At 42.4% G+C, this 27,147-nt stretch overlaps 1 protein-coding gene across 4 annotated transcripts in view; it reads left to right on the forward strand.

Annotated features, from left to right (window-relative positions):
* atp6v0a1b (ATPase H+ transporting V0 subunit a1b) overlaps positions 1-18,592 on the forward strand; it is a 42,826-nt gene extending 24,234 nt beyond the window's left edge. The window contains exons 17-22 of one of the 4 annotated variants that reach the window (XM_038736217.1): positions 483-590; positions 4,142-4,342; positions 6,971-6,988; positions 9,078-9,195; positions 9,431-9,602; positions 16,609-18,592. In XM_038736217.1, the coding sequence (XP_038592145.1) occupies positions 483-590; positions 4,142-4,342; positions 6,971-6,988; positions 9,078-9,195; positions 9,431-9,602; positions 16,609-16,702 (711 nt within the window). In that variant the 3' untranslated portion in view covers positions 16,703-18,592. The remainder of the gene's footprint in view (positions 1-482; positions 591-4,141; positions 4,343-6,970; positions 6,989-9,077; positions 9,196-9,430; positions 9,603-16,608) is intronic. The other 3 variants (XM_038736219.1, XM_038736218.1, XM_038736220.1) reach the window with 3 other exon arrangements.
* The last annotated feature ends 8,555 nt before the right edge of the window (positions 18,593-27,147 follow it).

The following is a 27,147-nucleotide window of genomic DNA, read 5'->3' on the forward strand; positions in this document are numbered from 1 at the left end:
CTCTTACATGGGAGACTGTTCCAGATGCTTCACATTGACGTACACAAGAAGTGGGAAAGTTAACCTTATGTACATTTTACATAAATCTTTAATGAAAAGCTCAGGCTTTTCTTTGCTTCTGCACAAACTAGCTTTGTTCCAGTAATGTGATTGGCTGTGGGTACCTCACCAAGCAATGGACCCTATCAACAGTAAATCACTTCCTCAACATCATATACAGGGTTTTTATCCTCTCACAACCAGTGTTTATATAGTGTTTCTATAGCCCAGCTCTGGTCAAGAGTATTTTTTCTCATTTGAAGCAATCATGAAAACAAGAAATAACTGTAACAAGTGACTTTGTTGCAGAGAAGCAAAGTACTAGCAGTAAAGATGGAGGACTGAGTTAGGCCTCATCAGGATCTGATCAGGGGATTTGCACCTTCTGATCACTGCTACACATCACCAACAGCTCTTTAACCTCTCTGTGTTTGAATCTGTAGATGGGGATCCAGATTTTGTTGGTGCTGATTGCGCTTGCATGTGTACCCTGTATGCTGATTGTGAAAACTATGGTGCTTCGGCGTCAGCACCTGTGGAAAAAGCACCTGGTATGTGAATCTGATCCCACCTATAACCTTACTGCTAACTTTGATGAATAACAATTATAACCTTTGGTATAACCTTTTTTTCACTCCTACTCTGCCATTCATTTCAATGCACATTGTACTGTGTAATGTGGTTGTTGTGCCATGACAAATGCTTAAAGCCTGCCTTGGAAACGCTCATATTTTGGTTGGAAATGTCAGAAATTCTTCAGAGAGAGGACACCCTAACAGTTGATGATCATCCTTATTCTACCTGTATATTTGGATGGATTGATTGGATTTGACTGGAGCTCTTGTTACTCTCACCGGTTGTCTTAAATCTCAAACAAATGCAGTCCCATCACACTGAGGCTCAGTACCAATTAAAAGGAATGGCGTGAATTGACCATAGGTCACTGGTCACTGTTGTGGTATTCATAACTTTGTACGTGCTGTGCCAGTCAGTGTACATTGTGGCGGTGATTTTGAAATAGTTTTGTCACATTTTTTTTAAGTTGGTTATAGTTTTAGCTAAATTATCAAAGGCTCACCTATAAAAGCATGTCTGTAGCGTGCTGCCTATTAGTGCAACAGATTAAGCAAACCATACTGAAGAGATTTTGGTTGGAGCAGGCTAATGTTCTTCCAATCAGGAACATACAATGTGTGATTCTGATGCATTTAGGTCGTTGAGTACAATTTTGTGTTAGAACAGTAATAGGTTAATTTGTACATTCTTCCATCTTTAACATTGTACTTGTTACACATTGACAAAAATTGTAATGCATTTCGTCACAGTTTGTTTTGACAGGTTACTTTACATTTCATCTGTGATATTCTCATTGACATTTAAAATTGTTGTGTCATTTTTCTTATGTGAGGCTGAATATTATGAGCATATAGTTTGGTAGGCCTATTAAAATTAAGTTTAATATGAATGTGTTTATTTTAGGTTAGTAGTTATCTCGTTTTACAGAGGCTGCTCATGTAGCGTGCCACCTTTTGCGATGTGGGCGCAGGTAGTAATGTGTTGTGAGTTTTCAGTAGCTTAAATGTTGAGATTCAGTCTCTCAACCACTATTTGAGCACATTTTAAGGTATGAAGTGATTTTTTGTTTCATTGCTTTATGAAGTTAATTTAGAACAGTGTTTGGAACATTTTTGAGTGCATTAAATAAGTGAATCTCATTATTGAAGGGATGAGAAGTTCTGAGGTAGGAGTTGGAACGACAACTCATTCAGTGCCCGAGTCTTTTCATGTGGAAATGCCGACACATCGCCAAGATGAAAGAATAAGGCTGATATTTTCATAAACGCCATAAGAACACATTAAATCGTCATATTCATATCATAGGTCATTTAGGCATTTACACTGTTGGCAGTTTTCAGTCTTCCTTCATGTGTCAGCTGCAGCTATGATACTATGTCTATTTGTCTAGTATTACAGATTGCTCTTGGTTTGTAAAATAGGCTGCTCTGAGGCCAGACTTGTCCATGTCTACTGCTAACTTCGCCTCTTTTATGTGAACGCGCTTGTGTCTGGATTGGGAAACCCTGCGTTGACTTACTGAGTTGATAACCAGTTTCGTGTGACCTCTTATCCCGATTGTTAGGGTTAGTGAAGACAGATAACGAAAAGATAACCTGGGTATGTTGAACTCGCTTCGTGGTACAGGCTCCTGGGCTGCTCTATGAACTGGCGGATGAGAAAATGAGATGCAGGTGAGGAAGTGGCGGGAAGGCCTGGCAAACACTGAGCAGATGAGAAAAGTGGAACAGGTGTGTCGATGGATGAGGCAGTCAGGTGATGAGGAAAGGAGGGAAGGTCCAAGAGCTGGGGTGGATGAATGGAAAATGGCAATAAAGGGGAACTGTGGCTGGAGAGGAAGGACAGAGAGAGAGTCTGTGACATTGGCACTTGATATCAGTTCCATTTGAAGCATTAATACTGTATCAATGAAGTATTTACATCAAGTTATTACAAATGAACTGGCTTTCATTCCATATTCAATTTAAACTTGCCTGCCGACGACTGCAAAAAGGCCATTTTAGTACTTGACTGGTGCAGGATGTTTCTGGTAGCTTGATGACCCAACAGGATGGCGATGGCATAATGGTTAAGACACATGCCTTTGGTGTGAGAGACCCGGCTTCAATCCCCCACTGTGACCCATCTACCATTCAGTCCCTGAGCAAGATACTTGACTCCTAGTTGCTCAAGAGGCATGAGACCTCTGACATATATAGCGACTGTAAGTTGCTTTGGATAAAAGTGTCAGCTAAATGAATAAATGTTGATTATAATAATTTAGATCAGAGTTTCTTCTTTGCCATTTAGAATCAGATTTAGAATCAGAAGGAGCTTTATTGCCACGTAGTGTTTTACACATAGGAGGAATTTGCTGTGGTGATAAGGTGCTACACGTAGACAAACATACAGTCAACATAAATAAATGTAGAAATATAAATATGTAATGGAAGAACAACGTTGCAGATATATACATGTGCATTATTCTGGGTCTGTGCCGTGCAGAAGTAACGCAATGGAAGAGAATATTGTGTACATATAAATATATAAACTTACAACATAAAAATACACAACAACAAAGATCAACAATCAACAACAAATATGAGCGACGTTCCAGGTCTGTGCCCGACACGAGATGAAACAGTATTTACATGTGCAGAGACATTTGTATCATTTGCAAGTGGAGAGTGTCAGTGGGGGACCCGGGCCTTGTTAATGAGGCTAGTTGCAGACGGGAAGAAACTGTTTTTGTGGCGAGAGGTTTTGGTCCTGATGGACCGCAGCCTCCTGCTAGAGGGGGGAGTCTGAAACAGTTTGTGTCCGGGGTGGGAGGGGTCAGCTGCAATCTTTCCTGCTCACCTCAGAGTCCATACGGCGTACAGGTCCAGAAGAGAAGGAAGATTGCAGCCAATCACCTTCTCTGCAGAGCGAATGATGCGCTGCAGCCTGCCCTTGTCCCTGGCAGTGGCAGCAGCGTACCAGATGGTGATGGAGGAGGTGAGGATGGACTCAATGATGGCGGTGTAGAAGTGCACCATCATTGTCTTTGGCAGGCTGAACTTCTTCAGCTGCCGCAGGAAGTACATCCTCTGCTAGGCCTTCTTGGTGAGGGAGGTGATGTTCAGCTCCCACTTGAGGTCCTGGGAGATGATGGTGCCCAGGAAGCTGAAGGAGTCCACAGTGGTGACGGGGGAGTCACACAGGATTTGGGGTTCAGGGTTTAGGGTTTTTACATTACATTAACAAGTTGTACTTTGCAAAATGGACTTTCCACCTCTGTTTGTTGATGTTTATCGCAACCGGTGAGATTATCTTGCGCTCCAAAAAATTATTGGTTACCCAAATCTAATACTGAAGCAGAGATTTCAGTTCTTTCCACCTTTTTTAAAGTTTAAGTGGTGGATGCATTTCATTTTGGAATGGAAGCTTTCACTTTCTGTGCTGGGTGCCCTCTTTTAATTAAAAAAAATTTAGTTAATAAGGAAGAAAGCGTTCAACCTAAGGCTTGCTTTAAGCTAGACACAGCTCTTGTGGCTTTTGTATCTAGTCCCAGAAGAGGGAAGAAACCCCTGCAGAGAATCTAGAGCAGTCTTTAGAGCAAACAGGTGTGTCCTCATCATGCACCGGACTCACCCAACAGGGCACGCAGAAGTTCGGAGGGGTGCGGGTGGGCAACGGGCCCACGGAGGACGAAGCTGGCATCATGGACCACGACCAGCTCTCCCAGCACTCAGAGGAAGGAGATGAGGTGAGCTCATGAATTATCACCACTGATGATTCAAATTCCATCCTCTTCCAGACTTTCAGACCTAGGATATAATATTTGAATAGTTTTTAGTAAGATTATGATGCTACATATGCTTTCACTATTGTATATGGACTGATGTCACACTTCTGCAAGCGGAGATACCAGGAACATGAGTAATAGGATCCAAATGCACACGCAGAGGTAGAGTTAAAGCAGTTCAAAGGTTTATTGGAAAAGTAAATTTACAAAAAGGGTTACAGGATAGTCAGGCAGGCACAGGTCAAATCCAGACAAAAGCATTCAAAGAGGCAAACAAATCTGACAGGGAACAGGCAAAATCCAAAATGCAGGTAAAGTAAAGGAGAACCGAAAACACTGGGAAAACAAACACTAGGAAAAGCCTGTAATGCTTGATCAATGGGACAAAGATGAAGAGACAAGGGAACACACACATTAAATCCCCTTTATAATTTGATGGATTACTAAACTCATTTTCAGCTTTATACTTGTAATTAGGGCTTCTACTAGAACATGTTTACATGCTTTAATGTTCATTAAACTCATAATTTTTAAGTTCTTCCTAATGTCAGCTCCCTTTAACCAAGTAGTTTTGGTTCCTAAACCTAACCAAACTACAACTGTTTCACAAAGATAACTGTGTGTTTATTATTCTTCTCATGACGCAAAGGTCCGGTACTTCTGTCGCTGGCACTCTTACACTGTACCATTTTGGGAGTCATTGGCAACCTACCTATTTTGTCGTTTAGGTATGAAAATGTGTTGAAAAGCATACAGGAAATATGTGTAGAGCTGCAACTAAAGATGATAGTCATTATTTATTATTGTTTTTATTGGCTGAGTAGTCTGTAAAATGTTAGATTGTAGACATTATTCATAACAAATTACTTTCGTTTGACCAACAGTCCAAAACAATTATATAAAACTGAAAAAAGCAGCAAATCCTCACATTTGAGAATATTCCATGAGTATTTAATGATTTGTACCCTTAATTAAGCATCAAAATTGCTATTGACTAATCATTTCAGCCTTTGATTTGAGGCACAGCTTTTCTGGTTGTGTGGACATGCCATTAAAAAACCTACCAAATTGTGTTTATTGTTACACTACAGTCACTTATCAACTATGTAGTTTGCTTTATAATCAGTGATATCAGCTCAATAAGGACAGTAAGGACGGTGGTTTAGTTCAGCTCCGTATAGTTACGGAAGTTAAAGCTTCAGACTGTCAAAAGCTTATAACTAATAATTTGAAATCCTGTGTCGCAGTCCATTCACCAGCACCACACCTCAGTCCCTGTGTTGCTTTCTTATCAGAGAGCAGTATTTTCTCCTGAGGCGTAATGAGATATGGGGGTAATGTGGGCTCAACAGTGTGCAGAGTGAAAGACCGGGCAGGGATGGCCTGGAACAGATAAGGGATGGATTTTCCATTTCAGAAACATAAACAGCAAGGTGGTTTTCATGAGAACCAGCGAGTGGAATTTCTGAAAATACCACCCAGTTATATCTGTGACTCAGAGGTTTGGTGTCTCCCAGGTCTCCTGCATAATAAATCTCTGAGTGTTTATGTTGGGATAACATATTGCACAACTGTGAGAATGTGATAAGATTGCATTGTGTCATCATTATTCCAAGATTATGATTTTCCACATAAGAATGACTTATCAACAGGGTTATGGAATTTAATATTGAATAATGTCGGAGCAGCAAGTGACTATAAAAGTATCTGGCTGGACAACTTACTAAATACTACAGAAATTGTAGTACATTGCAGCAGTACAGTGTACGTTGATCGATACAGGCATATGGAAGGACATCTCTCTTTTTTCCTTTGTCATTGTAAGAGATGAGCAAGCAGCCCTTGTTCTGTGCAAAAACCTTTTCTAATATTCAGTTAAAGCTAACATAAGACTTTGGCAGTCGTGTGTAGGTGTATACCCATGCTGTGTCTCTGCAACAAACCTACATTTGATTTCCAGGACATACAGTATCTCACAAAAGTGAGTACACCCCTCACATTTTTGTGAATGTTTGATTATCTTTTCATGTGACAACACTGAAGAAATGACACTTTGCTACAGTGTAAAGTAGTGAGTGTATAGCTTGTATAACAGTGTAAATTTGCTGTCCCCTCAAAATAACACATCACACAGCCTACTCACTTTTGTGAGATACTATACTGTACATTTAAAACATCGAACCCATCCTTTAAGATCCAACCTGACTGAACTTAAGTTGTGCAAAATTTGAGATACAAGCCTGACCCAAAGTAACATTTCGATTTGTTCCATCTATTATTGACTGTCAACTTGCAAGGCTAATGCAATTCATTGGCCCATTGAATAGTAGAATTTCTTATTAAATTATGTTTGAAAATAACCAAAAAGTAGAACAAACCCAGCCTAAAGCTTTTTCCAACAAAATGGCCCAAACTTAACAGGTCCTGACAGAGGTATCGTGTTTCAGGTTAGGTTTGGTTCACATCCCAGAACTCTAAAGTCTAGTGAAATAAACTGCAAAACAATGATCCAAAAGAAGGATGGAACCTTTTGGGTCGATGCAGTTTGTAAATTCTGCCACTAACCTTTGACCTTTGCTTACTTTCAAGCACTCTGAGGAAGAGCCGGTAAGAACCTGAGTTTGGTATTTTCTTAGCATGTCTGGATGCTGTCTTGTCTGATCTGTTTGTGCCTTTAGTAACAAGTGTTGGTCTTTCTTTATTTGAATTCTGGTTGGTCTGTCTCCTAAGTCTCCTATACACCTATACTGTCCACCTCCTAGTACCAGGCATGTTAATGTGTGTGACTGTAAAAGTGTGTGTTTGCACAAACTGTGACAAGCTGCAGATCATTTAGTCCGACACTTATTCTTACAGTCTTGATTTTCCAACACATTTTACAAGAAGAAAAACTGCTGGGATGTAAGAGTTGAATTTGTTTGCACTTTTTCATTGGTAAGATTTTTCTTGAGGCAAGTGTCATATTTGGTCACTACATTACTAATCAGAGCCACTGGCCTCCGTGTATAGTGCCATTACGGCATGTTAGCCTGTGTTGTTTTCATTAGCCACTTGTGTTGGAGACCCTTAGAATGGGAACAATGAGTGCTGCTTCCATGAACTCTATTTCATGGGTCCAAGGACAAAAGAGAAGCATGGAAAGAGGAAACCAGACCAGCACACAGCCAAACCCAACAAGAGCAACATAGAGCGATAGACTCCCATGCCCCCCACCCCCACCCCCCACTTCATACAGGAAAGGCTAGTCTTGCTCCAGGAAGGAGAGAACAGAGGAACTCGGTTGGCTTTACAATATACAAACAAATCCCTGCGCTGTGATCCTGCTGGGGAAAAAAGGCTCAACAATCTCAAACAAGTCAGATGCTGTTGCTCTTTGTTTTCTGCCTGATCAGAGCTAAAAGCTCAGGCATTAAGATGATAACAGAATTTCCATTCCAGGTCATTTCCACCGTTCATGATATGCTGTGATGACGTGTGTGTAAGTAATGACATACTGGAAATTCTATTGTTTTAGCTTGTTTCTTCCAGTGGTGTTCACTATTGCTAGAATGTGTTTTAAACAAACTATTGTCAGTTTGTTTAAAACACACACTATTTATTTTATACTTTAATTTTAAACAATCAAACCATCTTAAAACATTGATCCGGGAAGAAAAAACACATTCACAGTAGTAGTCTATGTTAAAGATCAGCTAAACAGATATGATCATTCTTGTAGTGATTGGAGCAAAGCTGCAGACAAAAGAATCAGTATCGTTGGAGATGCAGTCATGTTGAAGTCAATTTATTTGTCACTACTCAGTCTGTGAAAGCAGTTGCATTATGCCAAACAGATTTCTAACATGCTGCTTATTGGGATTGTGGAGTTTGAAAGATGTGGGAGGTCTAACATGTTTGTATGTTCTGAGACTTTAAGGAAGTGCTGTCCTTAATCTCTGTAGTACCTGATTAATGTTCCAGTTGTGACCACAGATAATGCAGATATACTACAATAGATGCACTGGTGGCCTGAAGGTTAGAAAATCGGGCTTGTGACCTGAAGGTTGCCAGTCCAAGCTTTGAACTGGATTGATAAGTGAAAGAGCAGTGCTTCCCCCTCATTACCAACATTGAGGTGCCCTTGAGGTGGTGATCAAAATGCCTTAAGCCCATGGAAGGTGCTTGAGTTGCCGCATGTAAAGGAGGAATTCACAACAACATTCATTCATTCACACACACAGTCACACACTGATGCAGGGGAGGGTAGTAACTCATTACATGTTAAGCAAATGAGTAAAAAGCAACCTTTCACGTCAACTGTACTGTACTCTTTACTCGTAACCCAAATCCACTGATGCACTGATGGCTGCCAGGCAAGGCACCACCTGCTCGTCAGGGGCAGTTCAGTGTCTTGCTTAAGGACACTTCGACACTCTCTCTGTGCATGTTCTGTATGCATTGCGTATTTGCCCGCTTAAGTTGGTTTCTCTGAGAATCCTGGTTTATTGTGTGCATGTGAGTTATGCATTCCCGATTTTGCCCTATGAAAATTGTGTTCCTAAACAAGAAGCCATTCCTTTGCACTCCCAAAATAATTACTCAATGATTGATTACTCTTGATTACTTGAAACAAAACTCACTTTTACTCACAAAAGTATACTACTATAGCCATTGGTGGTGGTGATGGTGCACTAACCATCTTGTCTTTCCACCACAGTTTGACTTTGGTGATGTAGCTGTCCACCAGGCCATCCACACCATAGAGTACTGTCTGGGATGCATCTCCAACACAGCCTCCTACCTGCGCCTCTGGGCCCTCAGCCTGGCTCATGCACGTGAGTAAAAGCTTGCACACACACACACACACACACACACACACACACACACACACACACACACACAGAATTTTATGATATATATTTTGCAAAACATAATCTAAAGACGTAGATAGAGACATTTTGTCTTTATTTGACTATATACAGTAGTTGCATTAGTTCAATGACATTGACTTCAAAGATGTTTGTGTCATGTATGTTTTGGTGCAAACCTCGTTGTTGTATGTGCGTGCAGAGCTGTCAGAGGTGCTCTGGTCCATGGTGATGCACCTGGGTCTGTCCTCCAGGAGCGCTGGCGGGTTCTTTGGCCTGTCCATCATCTTCTCTGCCTTTGCCACGCTGACTGTTGCCATCCTGCTCATCATGGAGGGGCTGTCAGCCTTCCTACATGCACTGCGTCTACACTGGTTAGACACACAAACACACACACACCCACTAACACACACACACACACACACACACACACACACACACACTCACACACACTCACATACACTCACACACACTCACACATGCACACCCACACCCACACACACACACTCACACACACTCACACACACTCACACATGCACACCCACACACACACACACACACACTCACACACACTCACACACACTCACACACACTCACACATGCACACACACACACACACACTCACACATGCACACCCACACACACACACACACTCACACACACTCACACACACTCACACACACTCACACATGCACACACACACACACACTCACACATGCACACCCACACCCACCCACACACTCACACACACTCACACACACACACACTCACACACACTCACACACACTCACACAAGCACACACACACACATGCACACACACCCACACCCACACACTCACACACACTCACACACACACACTCACACACACTCACACACACTCACACATGCACACCCACACCCACACACACACACACACTCACACACACTCACACACACTCACACACACCCACACACACCCACACCCACTCACACACACACCCACTCACACACACACACACACACTCACACACACACACACACACACACACACACACACACACACACAAATGCGTTTAATTATATGTATTTGCACTGTGAGCACATGCGCCCATATACACATACATCACATGCACGGAGCACATGCAGCTCACATGTGGCAACACAATGAATTCCACATTGAGAGAAAACAAACACCCAGCGAGCTCTCATTGTTCACCTCTTGAACCATGTACCTCTGCCAAAGTTGAACTTCTTCAGTTTTACATGCACATGAGGAATGCCAGCAACCTGAAACATTCCTGACCCAACGTGGTCCAAACCAAACTGTGAGCGTCCAGGACTCCAGATAACCTCACACCGTCCAGCTCCATCGCCTCCTAGCACCACCTCCACCCTGCTGATCCAGCCTGCACCAGTGTAATCCATGACTGACACAGGGGTGTCAGTCATGGATTACCCTGGCACAGGACCACACCTGTAAGATACAGCCATGCAGTAATCAGACTTCATAAAAACATGTGCATGAGCAGGCTGTTAGTAATTACAGGTTGTAAGCAATATAACTTGTCGGAAGATAGCAGCTGTAATCCGGAATCATATTAAAAGACCCATTTTATTCTCAGTAACAGTTTTTTGAGAAGACGGACAACTGCAGAGAACTGAGGAGGAAGTGCTGTGAAAGTGACGTATGATATATGTTCATTATCCCAAGAGAGAAACATCCCTTTCAGCAGAGAGTGCATATTTAAATGCATCCAGTGATAACACTTAGGGACTGATTCATTTACAGTCCGATAGTTCTGCGTATCAAGTTTAAAAAGTAAAAATAACTACATACTGTGAGGGAGAGAGAGTTTTGTAAAAGTGAAAGAGTTGTTCCATTCAAAAATGAAAAAAAATAATAAAATATATATATATTTTTTTTTTCTCACGGAGGTTTTGTGGTACATTGTGTTAAAATAGTTTTTTTTGTAATTTGGGTGAATCAGCCCTTTAATATCCTGAACAAAGTTCCTGGGAAATGTGGCCGGAAAGTCACCAAAATTTGGATTAAGAATAATTGTCTGAGGACCATGAATATCTATACCAAAATTCATGGTAATGTGCTGAAATGATAGGTGTTTATGAAGTGTAGTTTTTTATATTATATAATATTATAGTTTCGGAACAACAGCTTACTTATGATAAGTGGTTTGTAATCACAATTCTTGTAGAGTAATAATCAGAAAAGACAACTACTGTACTTTTCTTGTTAGAAAACATAAAAGGCACCTAAAACTGTAGCTCAACACACTGCAGCTTAAGAAAACACATGCTCATAGACAATTTACAAATTAAGAAAACATATTCAACAATTTGACAACACGTGCGTAGCAATTAGAAAGAGTGCTGCAAAGTGAGAAAACACAGCCAAATACAGGAACATGGTGCAAATGGAGATAACACATCTCAATACAGAAACAATAGTACAGCCTGTTGTCTGTTCTTCCTCTGAGCCGTAGAGCTCTATTGTTGTCCACAAACTATTAAAACCCATCAGTGAGCCTCACTGTTGCACTGGGTGACATGTTCCTTCATCACCATGACACACACACACACACACACACACACACACACACACACACACACACACACACACACACACTGTAGTTTATTCTAACTCAGTCCCACACATGTCCTGCTGCCCCAGATACTCACTAGAGCTCCACATGTGGATTCATTTGCCACTGAAAAAAGTCCCCAAAATATTCACTGTTTGCTCCTGTTTGAGAAACGTTAAAAACCCCAGCGACCAGCTGTTTTAATCATTATTAATCTTTGTTTTTTTTTAATGAAACTATATATTTGGAGCTATTTTTCCAGATTTTCCAGCTTCAGTAGTAACCAATGAGTTTGTGAGAGCCAGAGACATAGGGAAGTCAGAAAGTATAGAGATGGACTAACACGTTGTTGGTTTTGGTCTGTTCAAAGGATTTATTACAATAAGACTTGGAGTGCTTAAACTGAGTAACAAAAAAGCTGTAAAATGGATTTGGTATTTAAATGACATGACCACTGAGTGAAACGGGGAGCTAAAAAGGAAGGGTGTCCTCTGAAGCAGGAGTCACACTGTCTGAACAGAATGGAGCTCAGTGCTTCAGCCATCACAAAGTGAGTCTTTCCATGATCTTGTCTAAAATGCATAAGCTTCCAGTGGCCCACAGAAAGAGGCTGTGGGTGTACTGCGCAGCTTTCAGGCTCCAGTGTGTGTAACTGTATGACTGTGTGGCACCTTGTTAATAAAGCAGCAGCTCAACGAGTCTCTGCTAAGGTTAAAAGGAGAATTGTAGTATTTTTCACAGAGGTGAGTGAATGGAAACAGTCATGTTCAAAGTAAGCAGCAGTCAACCTGGACCCTCTGCTCTGCTGTCCACTCTTCACACACACATGTTGATGAGTTATTTGCACAAACATACACCGCACACCAGAGTAAGTCGAGTGTAGTGTGTGTTAGGTATTTTTTCCACCTCCGCAGCTGTGTGGTGAGGCAGATGAGAGGATCTCTCATTTCTTTCCTCTTTTTAAGTGCTGCCCTCTCACAGCTCAGGCAGGCCAAATATTTGCCACGGCTGGGAGACATTCCTGGGCACTCCCCTGGCTGACTGAGGCCAGGAACCAGCGGGATCTGAAAATCCCCTCCTCTTAAATGAAGACATCAGAGGTTGTCAGGATTTTAGAATTACAGCATTCTAACTGTGGACGCAAGTACATTTAGCATCCTGAGGAAAATTCTAGGATTTAAGTAACAGAGAAAAACCTCAGAGGAAAAACAGACTGACTGCAATGATTTTCATTTTACTGCAGATGAATCAGAAAATTAAGTGCAGTTCACTTGTAGAAGACCCTTTCTGTAACTGGGTTGTATTTACAGTATATAGCACTTTTCTACCTTAATGAGGTGCTATGCAAAGGTGCTGGACTGCCACAGCCGCCCCAGTGTATACTACCGTTTAAAAAAGTTGTTACACTATCTTAGAAAGCGATAGCTGGGATAAAAAGAACATGTGGGTGTTTATTGTCTTAAAGCTCTCTGAAACTTTGTTTCATTTTAAGACATTAACCCCTTAATTTGGGGGAAATGGGCAAGAATGAACAGAATCTGTATTTTGAAAAGTGCGGTTATCATTCTCCATACGTTTCCAGCTCCCGTGTCGTCTGAGGTAGCAGGCACAATGGAAAGGTCTTCAAAAACTGATCAACAGGATCACATATTTGTTAAAAAAGTTCATTTTCAGTATGACATGAAAATAACTTTTCCTGAATGAGCAGGCAGCTTGTCATTGTATTGGTAGATTTTTGAGATGTGTCAGTGACTGTGACTCTCAGCAGCCATATTTGGTCACATAGCAATCTGAGCTTGTGCAGACCATAAGACTGTTTTCCTTATAAATGTCCCATCCACTGACTCTCACAGTTCATTTGTACCTAGTGCTCTCATGTGTGTGTGTGTGTGTGTGTGTATGTGTGTGATGTGTGTGTGAATTTCCCCAATGTCATGCTGCAGTGCAGCTATAAAATGAATCTGAGGCTTTATTGAATCATGTTCCGGAAGTAGAATGAACCAGTCTCATGGCTTATAACCTTCCTGCTTTAACCAGAGTGGGTTAAAATCAAGTGCAACTGGTTGAAAATACTTTCGCACACGAACACGTTTCGCCTGTCATCCAAGATGCTTCTTCAGTTCTGAGTGACTGGCAGGGAATCCCAGCTATTTAGCCTCTGTGCAGTCGTTATCAATGTGATGGATACGCTTGGCTCGTTAGTTCTCCTGGTTGTTGTAACGAGTAGAGTCGCTATGGTCATTAGAGTCTCCTGAGGCCAAGTCTGAACAGCCGTTGTTGGCATTGTCACAAAGGCCAGAAGACTTTGTTCACTCTGGATGAAAAAGGGATGAAAGGACAGCATTGTAGGTGGGGGATAAGTGATGTTGCAGACCTCTCCTCCTATTGAGAGATAGTTTCTCTACTCTGGTGTAAATGGCTTCTATCACTCCTCTTTCAAAGCATCTGTCCTCCCTTCCAAAATATGTACATTGTAGTCCTTGAAAGAGTGTCCCTTGTACTTCAAATGTAAGTAAACTGCTGAGTCTTGACCTGAGGAGTTAGCCCTTCTGTGTTGAGCCATGCGTTTGTGTGGACCGCATACACTAGATTGCTTTTCTTGTGTTTGGGTGTGTGGTCTTTGGGGTGGACCAGTATCTGTCTTAGTGTGTTCTTGGGTTTACAAAACACAGGGATGTGGTGTTTGTTGAAAATCCTCCTTAGTTTCTCTGATATTCCACAATGTTGTTGCGTTTACTCTTCTTTTCTTTATCATGCGTAGTGTTGATGTTCTTCCTGGGTCTTGTGGCTGTTTTCACAAAGGTCCAGTTGGGATATCCACAAATGGCTCTTCAGGTGTCCATGCTCCTTCTCTTGGGCACGGGCACTTGTTGGTATGTTATCAGCTTGGTGGTGCAACTGGTGTTAAAACTACCATTTTCTTGGGTTTATCCTTTCTATATGGTTTTAATCGTTATAAATGTTGGTAATTCCCAAATATGTACTCACTTTCTAATTATCCGATTCCTAATAATCGGTTTGAAATGTTAGTAACACATTCATTAAGGGGTTTTGATCCATCAAGTCTGTAGTTTAGTAGATTTCGGTCCAATCCAAGTGGTCAATAGGAATCTGGGATTGGCAACTGGCAACCCAAGCTTTGTTGTTATTAATGTTTATAACTAATCAACTGAGTGTTAGAACATGATTTTACCATTAATAAAGCCAATAGTCAAAACTTACAAATTTAACCACCTACAGAGACACACTTTAATTTATACAGTATGAGTATAGCAATTATAATAGTTTGAGTCTCTTGGAACAAAATGTTCAAATTCCGACATTAGCAAGCAGACCCAGCTCCCACACAACACATGGGAACAATACTGATGTGTTTGCTGGAGTGAACCAGTGCTCTTTCATACATCCTGTAGTAGTGTGAGCTTCTTATGTAGACACAGAAGCTTCTGGTAGAACTACATGAAGCCATGTGACAAACAAGGCTGGCTGTAATTGTTCCTTAAAATCATCCAGTCGCTGCCATGCAGGCTACTTCAAATAAGATAGAGACTATTGTCATTTTTATCATGGTCATTTCTTAAAACACTTTTTCAGCCATTTCACTAAACGCCTTTTGATATTGATATTCATCAACACTGTACTTCAGGACATACATGCCAACTGTTCTGGTTTCATGTTTGTTTTGACTGGAAAAGTCAAAGTCATTTAAAAAAGTGATCACTGCCACGTCAGTCGCTCTGTTGGTATGACCGCTAAGTGAAGATGTCTGATTAGAATAAAGATGTTTTGGCGGTAGTTGCCTGTCAGACAATGAGTCAGGTCGGCCAGGAAGACACAGTACTGATTGTATCAATCCATCGTCAAGCGCTTGTCGCGGGGGCTGGAGCCAATCCCAGCTGCGATGGGGCGAAAGGCGGGGTACACCCTGGACAGGCCGCCAGTCCATCGCAGGGCCACATAGACAGACAAACACTCACACTCCAAAGGACAGTTTAGGGTCACCAATCAACCTAGCCTGAATGTCTTTGGACGGTGGAAGGAAGCCGGAGCACCTGGAGAGAACCCATGCAGATACGGGGAGAACATGCAAACTCCACACAGAAAGGCCGGGGCAATTATCCTTTAATGTAGTGTGCATATAAATGACAAAATGTGGAGTTGTAGGCCATGATGAACGTATTTGTAAACTGACTACAAAGCAATATGATTCCTCCCAGTATTTGATCAGTATGTCCAGAAATGTTTCATTTTTCATTTTACTCCACAGTTTATATAATAAATAAATAAATAAATGTTTGGATTAAATGGATGGATTGATTTGTTGTTTCCTGATCATGATCCAGGGTTCTTTTGAATAGAGAACAGAGATGCTCTTTTGAAAGTTTCCAAAATTGTTGGCAGCAGCCTCCCAAATCCAACATCAGTTAGGCTCTGTCTGCTTTTAGTCATGTCAATGCTTGTTGGTTATAAACTGTATCTATCTGGTGGTCAAACAGTCAGTGGGTCAAATATGTTGACCATTTTGAGAATAATATCAGATAAAAACAGGAAGTTGCCTGGTGTGTTTGATGGACAAGTGTATAAGAAGAGCCACCAATCAGACAAAACTCACTGCTCGCTGTCCAAGCTCACAGTTATTTTCTTATTAACTGACAAACAGTGTTTCAGCTTGAGAACAATCTTCCCCAGTTCACCCTGACAAGAATAATATTCAACACTTTCATCTTGTGACATGTCTATATAGATGTTTTTAAACCCCAGTTTCACCACCACTTTCTTCCTGTTTCTCCTCCTTTTCAGGGTGGAGTTCCAGAACAAGTTCTACGTCGGCCAGGGCTTCAAGTTTGTCCCTTTCTCATTTGAGAGCATCCTGGAGGGACGATTTGATGAGTGAGCAGGCCTCAGCCCCTCTAGGATGAGCCAGTAGAGTCCCCAGCCTTCCCTTCTCTCCTCGGTGTATGTGATTGTGTGTGTGCGTGCATGAGAAGTGCAGCCCTCTGTCACCCTCTAGTGGTAATTTGTGAAACTTGTGTATGAGCTATAATGTAGTACTTGTTAAGGGTTTTTCCAGTGCACATGTACCAAGCCGTACCAATCCTTTATAATATAATACTGTAAGCAAAGGATTTCAAGGATTTCTCCTTGCCAAGAAATCTGTCAAGGAGATTCTGTAATGCCAATTATATGGATAACTTCCTCTATCTGTGAGAGGGACTGCTTACCTTGATGCACCCAAACATCTGTGCTTTCGCTGTCAGTGTAAATGTGTTCAGATCCACCACAGTTATGAGGCAATACATAAATCAGCTGTTGGATCTGCCTGTAGCACCAAATCTTTGCATCTTGGTGTAATGTCCTGTAGTGAGTCTACATCAACATTGCCTCTCCTAATAAACTGCACTACAGTTTTGTTGGAAGAGCGTGTGGAACCAGGTTTTCTCAATGTGGTTAGGTGTTGCCTGGAACTGAACCAGGATCCAGAATTGAAATAAACTATTTCAGACCTGTGGAAGGTAGCCTTCCTTACGTATATGTACAGCATGGAACACTTGCAATGGAAAAACCTTCATCCTGCTCATGAAAAAGACTGTAAGACCAGCTGTCTTACTCCTGTGTAATCAGAGAGTTTACAAACAAACATTGCAGAAATCCCAGTGTTTACCCTGAGCTCGATGTTTTACTGCACCTCATGTACTCCATCCAAAAGAATTGACAAATTATCAAACAGTGCAAGGAAGTAAAGAAATTGAGACAAAAGGCAGAAGAATTGTTATGGTACATTCGTATACAGTTAGAATACATTCCATAGGTAAACACTGTATCAAAAGCCCAGTCATAAATGCTGAGATCTCTGAATGCGGTGATGTCGCTACATAGGAGTCTTAAACACAAGCAGTCAAGATAAAATGTACTGTAGTTCCAAGATCTCAACTATTACTAAAATTAAGAGTGAAGTTGGAATGTGCTTAACTTCTGCCACAGCTACCACTCACTGCAGAGTTGTAGTACTGCCATGAAATACAAAGTGTTGTATGGCCAGAATTCAATATTCTATATATTATATAACTATGAAGCAATCAGAGTACTCCCAGTATTTGATCAGTAGCCTACCCAAAAGTCACATTTTTTATTTCTACTTAATTTGCCTAGAAACTCCACCAGTTTATAGAATGTAAGGATCAGATGTATTGATTTGTTAATATCTGACCATGACCCAGTGTTGTTTTGAGAAGAGAAAACAGTAGTCCATGATGAGATGAAGACATGGTGTCCTATGTGCTGTGATTTGTAACTTCCCTCTCAGTTGTTGTTGGAAACCAGTTGAAGAGCTGATCTGATGCATTTATGCTAAAATATCTCAAAGAATTGTGACACAATGTTGTCCATCCTTTGTTTTTGAAAAATGTACACTACATTTTCAACATATCTAAAGCTTTAATTTTGAAACAGAAAGCAGCATTTTTAATAAATTCTTCCATCTGGTCACTACGCCCATAAAGGGTTAAAGAAGGTGATGATTTAAAGTGTGCTGTGCTGAACCATCTCTCTTCTGCTCAAACTGAGGCACAGGTTAGATTCACAGTAACAATCATGGTAGTATTTTTATGATTTCATGGTTTGTTTTGTTTCAGAAAACATGCTTTTTAAGTCTCTACATCAGATGTTTCAGTTTTATTTGCATTCTGATGCCAAAAGGCTCCAGAGCAAACAACACATGTCAGTGACTGGTGTTCTGGAAAGTGATGTGTTTGTGATCAATAATAAATAGAGACCAGGGGATTCATCTTGTGTCCTGTTTTTTCTCGCGCTCTGTTTGGGCAAAGCTGGTAAACCCTAAGATCCTCAGGAGCGCTGAAGGCCACAGGTTCCCTCTGTGGTAATTAGCAGCATCAGAGCCGTAGCTGGAATTTTAGAAACACTGTCTTAATCTCCCAGTCCCCACAGACACTTGAAAAACATCTGTAAAATGTTTTGCAGGTTTAATTTATTTAGCTGTGTCACAGTTTGCATCCCTCTCACTCCCTTCCTGCAGACATACACTCTTCCCCAGCCTTCTGCACCACCCTCTTTATCTGTCCCTAGATACATCCCAAGTGTCTTAACTGTATCCCTGTTCCTCTCACTTCTGTCTTTTCAAATAAACTATGCGAGGAGAGAAGAAATAAGGAACTTTGTTTTTAGAGCAACTAGACATTCTTTCCACCAAAGTGTCACGTGAAGAGACGTCTGTCTCTGTTGACAGCGGCAGCTAATCACAGCTGGATCAGCTGTTACTAATAAAGGCTCACAGCTATCAGAGCAGAGCAATTCAATTTCAATTCAATTTTATTTATATAGCGCCAAATCACAACAACAGTTATCTCACAGCGCTTTTCATAAAAGAGCAGGTCTAGACCGTACTCTGTGATGATATTTACAGAAGCCCAACAGTTCCCACCAAGAGCAAGCACTAGGCGACAGAGGCAAGGAAAAACTTCCTTTTAAGAGGCAGAAACCTCGAGCAGAACCATGGCTCAGGGTGGGCGGCCATCTGCCTCGACCGGTTGGGGGGGGGAGGAGAGAGAGAGAGAGAGAGAAGAGAGTGAAAGAGAGAGAAGAGAGTGAAAGAGAGAGAGAGAGAGAAAGAGAGAGAGAGAGAGAGGGATGTAAGGAGAGAGAGAGGGGAGGGAGGCAGCCTACACAATATACACACAGAGGTACAGACAGCGAAGGTAATGTTGCTATAAACTAAATGAAAAATGGTACAGATATTTATAATAGTGTTAATGGTAACCATCGTAATGTTAATGATTATAATAACAATAAGACCAGCGACAACAGTCGCTGCAGTAGAGGGTGTCGAGCAGGAACACAGGGGCAGCAGGCGACCCGCAGCCACAGATCCAGACTCCACAGCTCCAGAGCCAGAAAACCTGCAGGAAGTGATAGGAGGAGAGAGGAGAGGGACGAGAAAGCACAAGACTACCAGAAAGGGGAGAAGTTGTGTTAGTAACATGCAATAATGGGATAAGGTTGCATACAGAGGGAGAGAAAGTAGAGGAGAGAGGAGCTCAGTGCATCATGGGAAATCCCCCGGCAGTCTAGGCCTATAGCAGCATAACTAAGGGATGGTTCAGGACTACCTGAGCCAGCCCTAACTATAAGCTTTATCAAAGAGGAAAGTCTTAAGCCTACTCTTAAATGTGGAGATGGTGTCTGCCTCCTGAACCCAAACTGGAACCTGGTTCCACAGGAGAGGAGCTTGATAGCTGAACGCTCTGGCTCCTAGTCTACTTTTGGAGACTCTAGGAACCACAAGTAACCCTGCATTCTGGGAGCGCAGTGCTCTGGTGGGGTAGTAAGGTACTATGAGCTCTTTAAGATAAGATGGTGCCTGACCATTAAGAGCTTTGTAGGTAAGAAGAATGATTTTAAATTCTATTCTGGATTTTACTGGAAGCCAATGCAAAGAAGCTAAAACAGGAGAAATGTGATCTCTTTTCCTGGTTCCTGTCAGAACACGTGCTGCAGCATTCTGGATCAGCTGAAGAGTCTTAATGGACTTTTTCGAGCAGCCTGATAATAAGGAATTGCAGTAATCCAGCCTAGAAGTAACAAATGCATGGACTAGTTTTTCTGCATCATTTTTAGACAGGATGTTCCTGATTTTCGCAATATTACGTAGGTGAAAAAAGGCGGTCCTTGAAATTTGCTTAATGTGGGACTTAAACGACATGTCCTGATCAAAGATAACTCCAAGATTCCTCACAGTGGTGCTGGAGGCCAAGGCGATGCCATCCAGGGAAACTATATCTTTAGATAATGCGTCACGGAGGTGCTTAGGCCCCAGAACAATAACTTCAGTTTTATCTGAGTTTAACATAAGAAAATTACAGCTCATCCAGGTTTTAACATCCTGAAGGCACATTTGAAGTTTAGCTAACTGATGAGTTTCATCTGGCTTGATCGATAGATATAACTGAGTATCATCTGCATAACAATGAAAGCTTATGGAATGTTTCCTGATAATATTGCCTAAAGGAAGCATATATAAATCCCTAGAGCAGCATGTTTTCTCTCTGTAGCTGTTTAAAAAACACCTGCACATGAAGAACAACCTGCAGTCTGTATTTATACTGCATCCTGCTCAGAGGCAGCATCACTTCTACTGGCAGAAGGCTATTTATTCGTTATCTGTTTGTTATTTCGTTACATGTGGTGTTGTATAGTCATATTGTGGTGCTTTTTTTATAATTTTGCATTTTTGACTTTGACGCTCGTGTTTTTAGGCCAGCAGGATTGCTATACTCAAGACAAGAGCATAGGTGCAAGTATTGGCAAGTATGGCAAAATGCAGTGCACTATGAGTACCCGGATGGTGTACTTACAACAGTCACAAAGTTGAGTGTGTAATGCTGGACGCTGCAGAGCCCTCCGGTCCTGAGCCGTGCACATCCCATGCCAGTTTGTGATGTTTCCAGTCAGGATGCTTTCTACAGGAACTTGGCGTGGGAATTTGGCCTTCTTAAGCTTCCTCAAGAAATCCAGTCATTTCTGAGCTTTCTTCACCAGTGTGGAGATGTGAGACGACCATGTCAGGTTCTCTGTGATGCTGATTCCCAGGAACCTGAAACTGTTCACCTGCTCCACCTCAGCTCCACTGATGTAGACAGGAGAGTGTGCAAAATGTGGTTATGAACATACTGAAAACACCTGGAAAAACTGCTTTTATACAAACCTTCATCAAAGTCTAGTTTCACTTTAACACTGCAACTTCTTTGTATCAAAACATCCAGTTATTGAACAAATCAATTATTTACTTGTTCAATGCTATGGTGTGCCAGAATTTTCTTCAATTAAACAGATAAAACTGAAGTGATTGTTTTTGGAGCAAAGGACGAATGATTAAAAGTCAGCGCTTAACTTCAGTCAATAATGTTCAAAACCACAAACCAAGGTGGAAGTTTTGGTGTAGTATGAATTACATAAGTGACAGATTACATATGATATGAATGATCTGATTCTGATAAATAATGAAAAATGCACTCCCATGATTGCCAATCCATTTGATTTCTTTGTCCTTCTCCCTCTCACCACTGTTCTCCTGGAGTTTCAGTTTTTTTTTTTGAAAAGCCCTGCATCTCAAAAAGATTAAGAATCATAAAGAAAAAAGTCTCGGATCTATTTATCTATCTATCTCTGTATTATCTAATCCGATAATGCATTAATGCCCATGAAAATAAAATATGATATTGTCAAGGCAACAGATTGCACGTTACTCCACACTACTCAGTATGCCTGCATTTAGAGTGAACATGAGAGAATGGAGAGAGAAAGCGAGCATTGGTTATAGCTTTAGGGGTTATAGGCAACTAGTGAATTGTCTCTAGCATTCATTTTGATTTAAACATTTAAATATAATCAAGTTCAAGTGCAAAATCACCAAAATACATGGTCCCAGTACACTTTACAAAATGCATTGAAATTAAATAAAATAAACCATCAACTACATAATGCATGTAAGAAAACACAACATAAAATACAATCAGAATAAAATCAGCAAAATAAAATCATAAAAAAGATTTAAAATTAATAAAAACAAATAATTTAAGGTTTGCTCAATCCTGCCCTAGATTCCCGAACCCAAATTGGGACTGGTTCCATAGTAAGCTGCGTTTCGACCAACAGAACTATACCCCAGAACTATGAACCTTTGGAGGAATTCACTGCGTTTCCACCGAAGGGACCAGGGTCTAAATTTAGTTCTAGGGTCTTTATTTTACCTCCCAAAATGTCCCTGCTCGGGGGGGTTGTACTTTCCAAAAGTACCGGTACTTTGAGGGGAGGCTTGCCTTGCAATAAATTTCTGAATGGGAGAGTAGAGGCTACTGGCTTTAAATCAGGTATGTTGGCTGTTTTTTCTACGACTGCTCCTCTCTTTTCTAGCGTTGTTTGCAAACCAATAAATCACAATCAACAGTCAGATAGCCACACATGTCTCGCCGATGTCCGCCTGAGATCATCCGTCGGCATTAAATGTAGGCTATTGCTCGAAAATAGTAGCCAGCGTGCAGCTGTGTGTTTACAGCGAACAGCTGATGGAGCTACGCTAAATACTGGGTTCAAAGTTGTTGTTTTAAGTTTTTAGGAAGTTTTAACACAGCGCTGAAGTCGGTCTCCTCCTCTCCAAAACAAGCAGAACAGCTGATTATAGCAGGTAATAAAGCTTGTTAGACATCCCCTTCCTTCAACGCTCAGGCGACACAGACGTGATGCTGCAGCTGATCTGCTGCTCTTGTCAGCTGGAAATGTTTTAATAAGTCGCAATTTTATTTTTGTGTTGTTTTCTCTGTGCTGGAGCTGTTTTATGAACTTTGTCACACTCTGCATGTCTGTCTCTGTTTTCCCCTACACTCTCTCTCTCTCCCTACCTGTGCCTCGTTAGCCTCATGTCTTTCACCTGTGTTGCTCCCGCCCTGCTCATTAGTCCCTGTGTGTGTGTATATATACCTTGTGTTTCTGTCTTGTCTTTGTCGGGTCATTGTTTATTGTCACCCAGTGTTGCAGTTTGTTCTCGTGTCTTCAGCCTTACTCGCCCTGTCTCCCTGTTACCCTACTCATTTTTGGATTCTGGTTTTCACCCTTTTGGATTTCTGTTGGACAGCCTTTGCTTTTGGACTCAGCCACTCTGTTTGTAAGTGTGCTCGTCTTTTGTTTGCTTATTAAAACCCTTGTGAACTGTTCCTGCTGGCTTTCGTGTTCTGCATTTGGGTCCTCCAACCTACTACCTGCTTCACCCATACCAAACCCTAACAGAATGACCCGACCAAATATGGACCCAGCGGAGATTGTTAAATTGCCCAGCACCTGGGAGGAACTGGGGGTACCTAAAGAGGAGCTAACAGCCGAGGAGCCTCAGTTTTTTGAGTTACTCTCTATTATGTGGAGAACGGACCCAGAAATGGCCCTGCTCGTTACCTCTTCCCGATGGAGAAGGTCTTTGCTCTGCAACCCCCCAGTGTGTGACTGCTAAGCCTGCTAGCCCCGAGCCCCGGCCTGCCGGCTGCACGCAGGGAGGCATCCACTCGTCCTGCCCGGCTAGCGCTGCCAGTTGCCAGCCTGATCCCCGGCCCGCTAGAGCTGCTAGCCGCCAGCCTGATCCGCCAGTCTCCAGCTCAGCTAGCGCTGCTAGTCCTCAGCCTGTCCCCGGTGCTGCTAGCTCCAGGACTTGTTCCCGGCCTGCTAGCTGCAGGGTGGGAGGCTTCATCCTCTCCCGGCCTTCTAGCACCCAGCCTGCTAGTTGCCCGCCTGATTCCCTCCCGGCTAGCGCTGCTAGCCGCCCGCCTGGTCATCTCCCTCCTGTGTTGGCTTCATCATCCGGACTGGTTGGGGACTCCTGGACATCTAGCTCTCTGGTCTCTTTTTTGATGGACTTGCCGTTAGAACCAGAGAGCCCTAGGATTGCTAGTTACCAACCAGCCAGCCAACCAGCTCTGAGTCGACCAGCTAGCCTATGGCCTGATAGCCTGGAGGCTAGGCTCCCCCCGGAGTCCTCCTTCGAGGGAAGTCGCCTGGCCATCTTTTCGGGTTCCCGTGGTGGTCATCGGAGGCGACCAGGTCACCAGCAGCGACCAGTCTGCAACCAGCGTGATCCCAGGCCAGCTAGTGCTACTAGCTTTCTGCCTGCCCACCTGCGTGATCAGGTGGGCTGAATCTGCTAGCAGCCAGCCTGATCACCAGCCGACTCCTGTTCCTTCGCCGGTGGCCCAGCCGACTCCTGTTCCTTCGCCGGTGGCCCAGCCGACTCCAGCTCCTCGTGTCCGGTCCATGGTCCTCAGCTCAGCTGCTCAGTCGGTCCGTGTGTGTGTGTGTGTGTGTGTGCTCTTGTGTTTCTGTCTTGTCTTTGTCGGGTCATTGTTTATTGTCACCCAGTGTTGCAGTTTGTTCTCGTGTCTTCAGCCTTACTCGCCGTGTCTCCCTGTTACCCTACTCATTTTTGGATTCTGGTTTTCACCCTTTTGGATTTCTGTTGGACAGCCTTTGCTTTTGGACTCAATCAGCCACTCTGTTTGTAAGTGTGCTCGTCTTTTGTTTGCTTATTAAAACCCTTGTGAACTGTTCCTGCTGGCTTTCGTGTCCTGCATTTGGGTCCTCCAACCTACTACCTGCTTCACCCATACCAAACCCTGACAAACTTGATGGCTTTATCCAGTGTGTTATTAAATGTGTAACAAACTTTGTCACGTGTCTCTTCATTATACTCCACACAAAAAGGCTGTGATGAAGGTCAAGCAAAGCCTATAGTTTTCCATTATATTCCAGTCAAATGTTCGTTTATAATTTTGCCCTTGGATAGTGGTTACAAATAATGATGCCTGTGCATCGCTTTGTGCCCAGTATAGGCCTACAGCCTACATCAGCTGGTTAATTTACCTAATCTTCTCAGGTCTTTAGGCCACGGTGGAAACGCACACAACAATGGGCTGAAGGAACCTGAAATCTGGGGACTTAAAAAAGTCCCCGGTACTTTTGGTCGAAACGCGGCTGTAGAGGCACTTGAAAAGCTCTTGCTCCCACTCTAACCTTACTTACATTAGGCACCACAAGCAGTCCTGTATTTTGTGAGCGTAGTGCTCTATTCATAGTTTTCAGTCAAGTGACATGCCCGGTGACCTGGAGAGCAAAACAACAGACCAAGATAGCGGCTCACACCGCGACTCCCCCATAGAGAGCATGCAAAAGCAGTGAAATATCACCTTTCAACTTAAGAAAAATAAAGATATGAACACAAACTGCAAGTGTTGGGCATATCCGATCCATATAACGTTACAGCATCCGCTGCCGCATTTCTGCCATGTTTACTTTTACCTTCCGGGGAATCCCCCTTGTCTCCTCCTCGATTAGTAAATCCGAAAGCACAACAACCATCCAGCATTTTGGCAACACAAAAGTAACAAACTCAAAGTTACAGTGTATCACATGCTTATTAGTTGGTAGGCAGCGGAAAATAACGGAGCCATTGTAGGGAGGCAAGAACTGGAGAAATATGGTCTTTGATCTTGATTCTTGACAAAACACACGCTGCTGCATTCTGGATCAGCTGGAGAGGCTTAAGAGGCTTAATTGTGCTGCCCGCTAGTAAAGAATTGCAATAGTCAAGGCGGGAAGTAATAAATGCGTGGACCAGTTTTTCTGCGTTTTGGGACAGGATGTTCCTGATTTTAGCAATGTTACATAAATGAAAGTAGGCAGTTCTTGAAGTTTGTGTAACATGCAGGCTCCCAGGTTCCTCACGGTGGTACTGGGGGCCAGGGCGATGCCATCCATAGTATCAATGTCGGGCCCAAGTAAAATAACTTCAGTTTTGTCTGAGTTCAGCATAAGACAATTACAGGTCATCCAGGTTTTGACATCTTGAATGCACACTTTGCGAGATATAACTTTTATAATATTTATGGCATGGTTCCTGATAATTCAACCGAGAGGAAGCATATATAGGGTAAAAAGGATTGGTCCGAGCACTGAACCTCGTGGTACTCCATGATTAACGCTGATATGCATGGAAGAATCATTATTCACATATACAAATTCGAATAAATAGGACACCAACTGAGGGCAGATCCTTTGATGCCAATAAAATATTCCAGTGTCTGTAGTAGTGTATGGTGGTCGATGGTATCGAAAGCAGCGCTCAGATCTAGCAAGACAAGTACAGAGACAAGTCCGTTGTCTGATGCAATTAGTATCTCATTTGTAACTTTCACCAGTGCTGTCTCAGTGCTATGATGTCTTCTAAACCCTGACTGAAAATCCTTGAATAAGCTGTTGCTATAAAGATAGTCACAAAGCTGACTGGCGACTGCTTTTTGTTACAGTGATTCAGTAGCACTGTTCTCCTGATCTGGAATTTCTTATCATTAACTGTAAACTGTTTTACTCCCCCCGTGAGTTTGCTTCATTCACTCTGGTCGGTGTTTACATTCCGCCCCAGGCCAACGTTCAGGACGCACTGCGCATGCTGGCCGACCACATACTGTGTGTGGAGCAGACAAACCCTGACTCCCTTGTTATTGTTCTCATGACTTTAACAAAGGAAACCTCAGCCAAGAACTCCCCAAATACAGACAGTTTATAAAGTGTCCAACCAGAGAGGGGAACACTTTGGATCACTGCTACACCACAGTTAGCAGTGCCTATCACGCCGTCACACGCGCTGCACTGGGACACTCTGATCACGTGATGGTCCATCTGATCCCTGCTTACAGGCAAAAACTAAAGCTCTGTAAACCTGTAGTGAGGACATCAAAGAAGTGGACTAGTGAAGCTGTTGAGAACCTCCATGCATGTTTGGACTGCACT

This window comes from Micropterus salmoides, unplaced genomic scaffold, assembly GCF_014851395.1.
Source record: "Micropterus salmoides isolate LMB-PRFRI ecotype aquatic unplaced genomic scaffold, ASM1485139v1 Ms_hic_scaffold_21, whole genome shotgun sequence".
NCBI classification, from domain to species: Eukaryota; Metazoa; Chordata; class Actinopteri; order Centrarchiformes; family Centrarchidae; genus Micropterus; species Micropterus salmoides.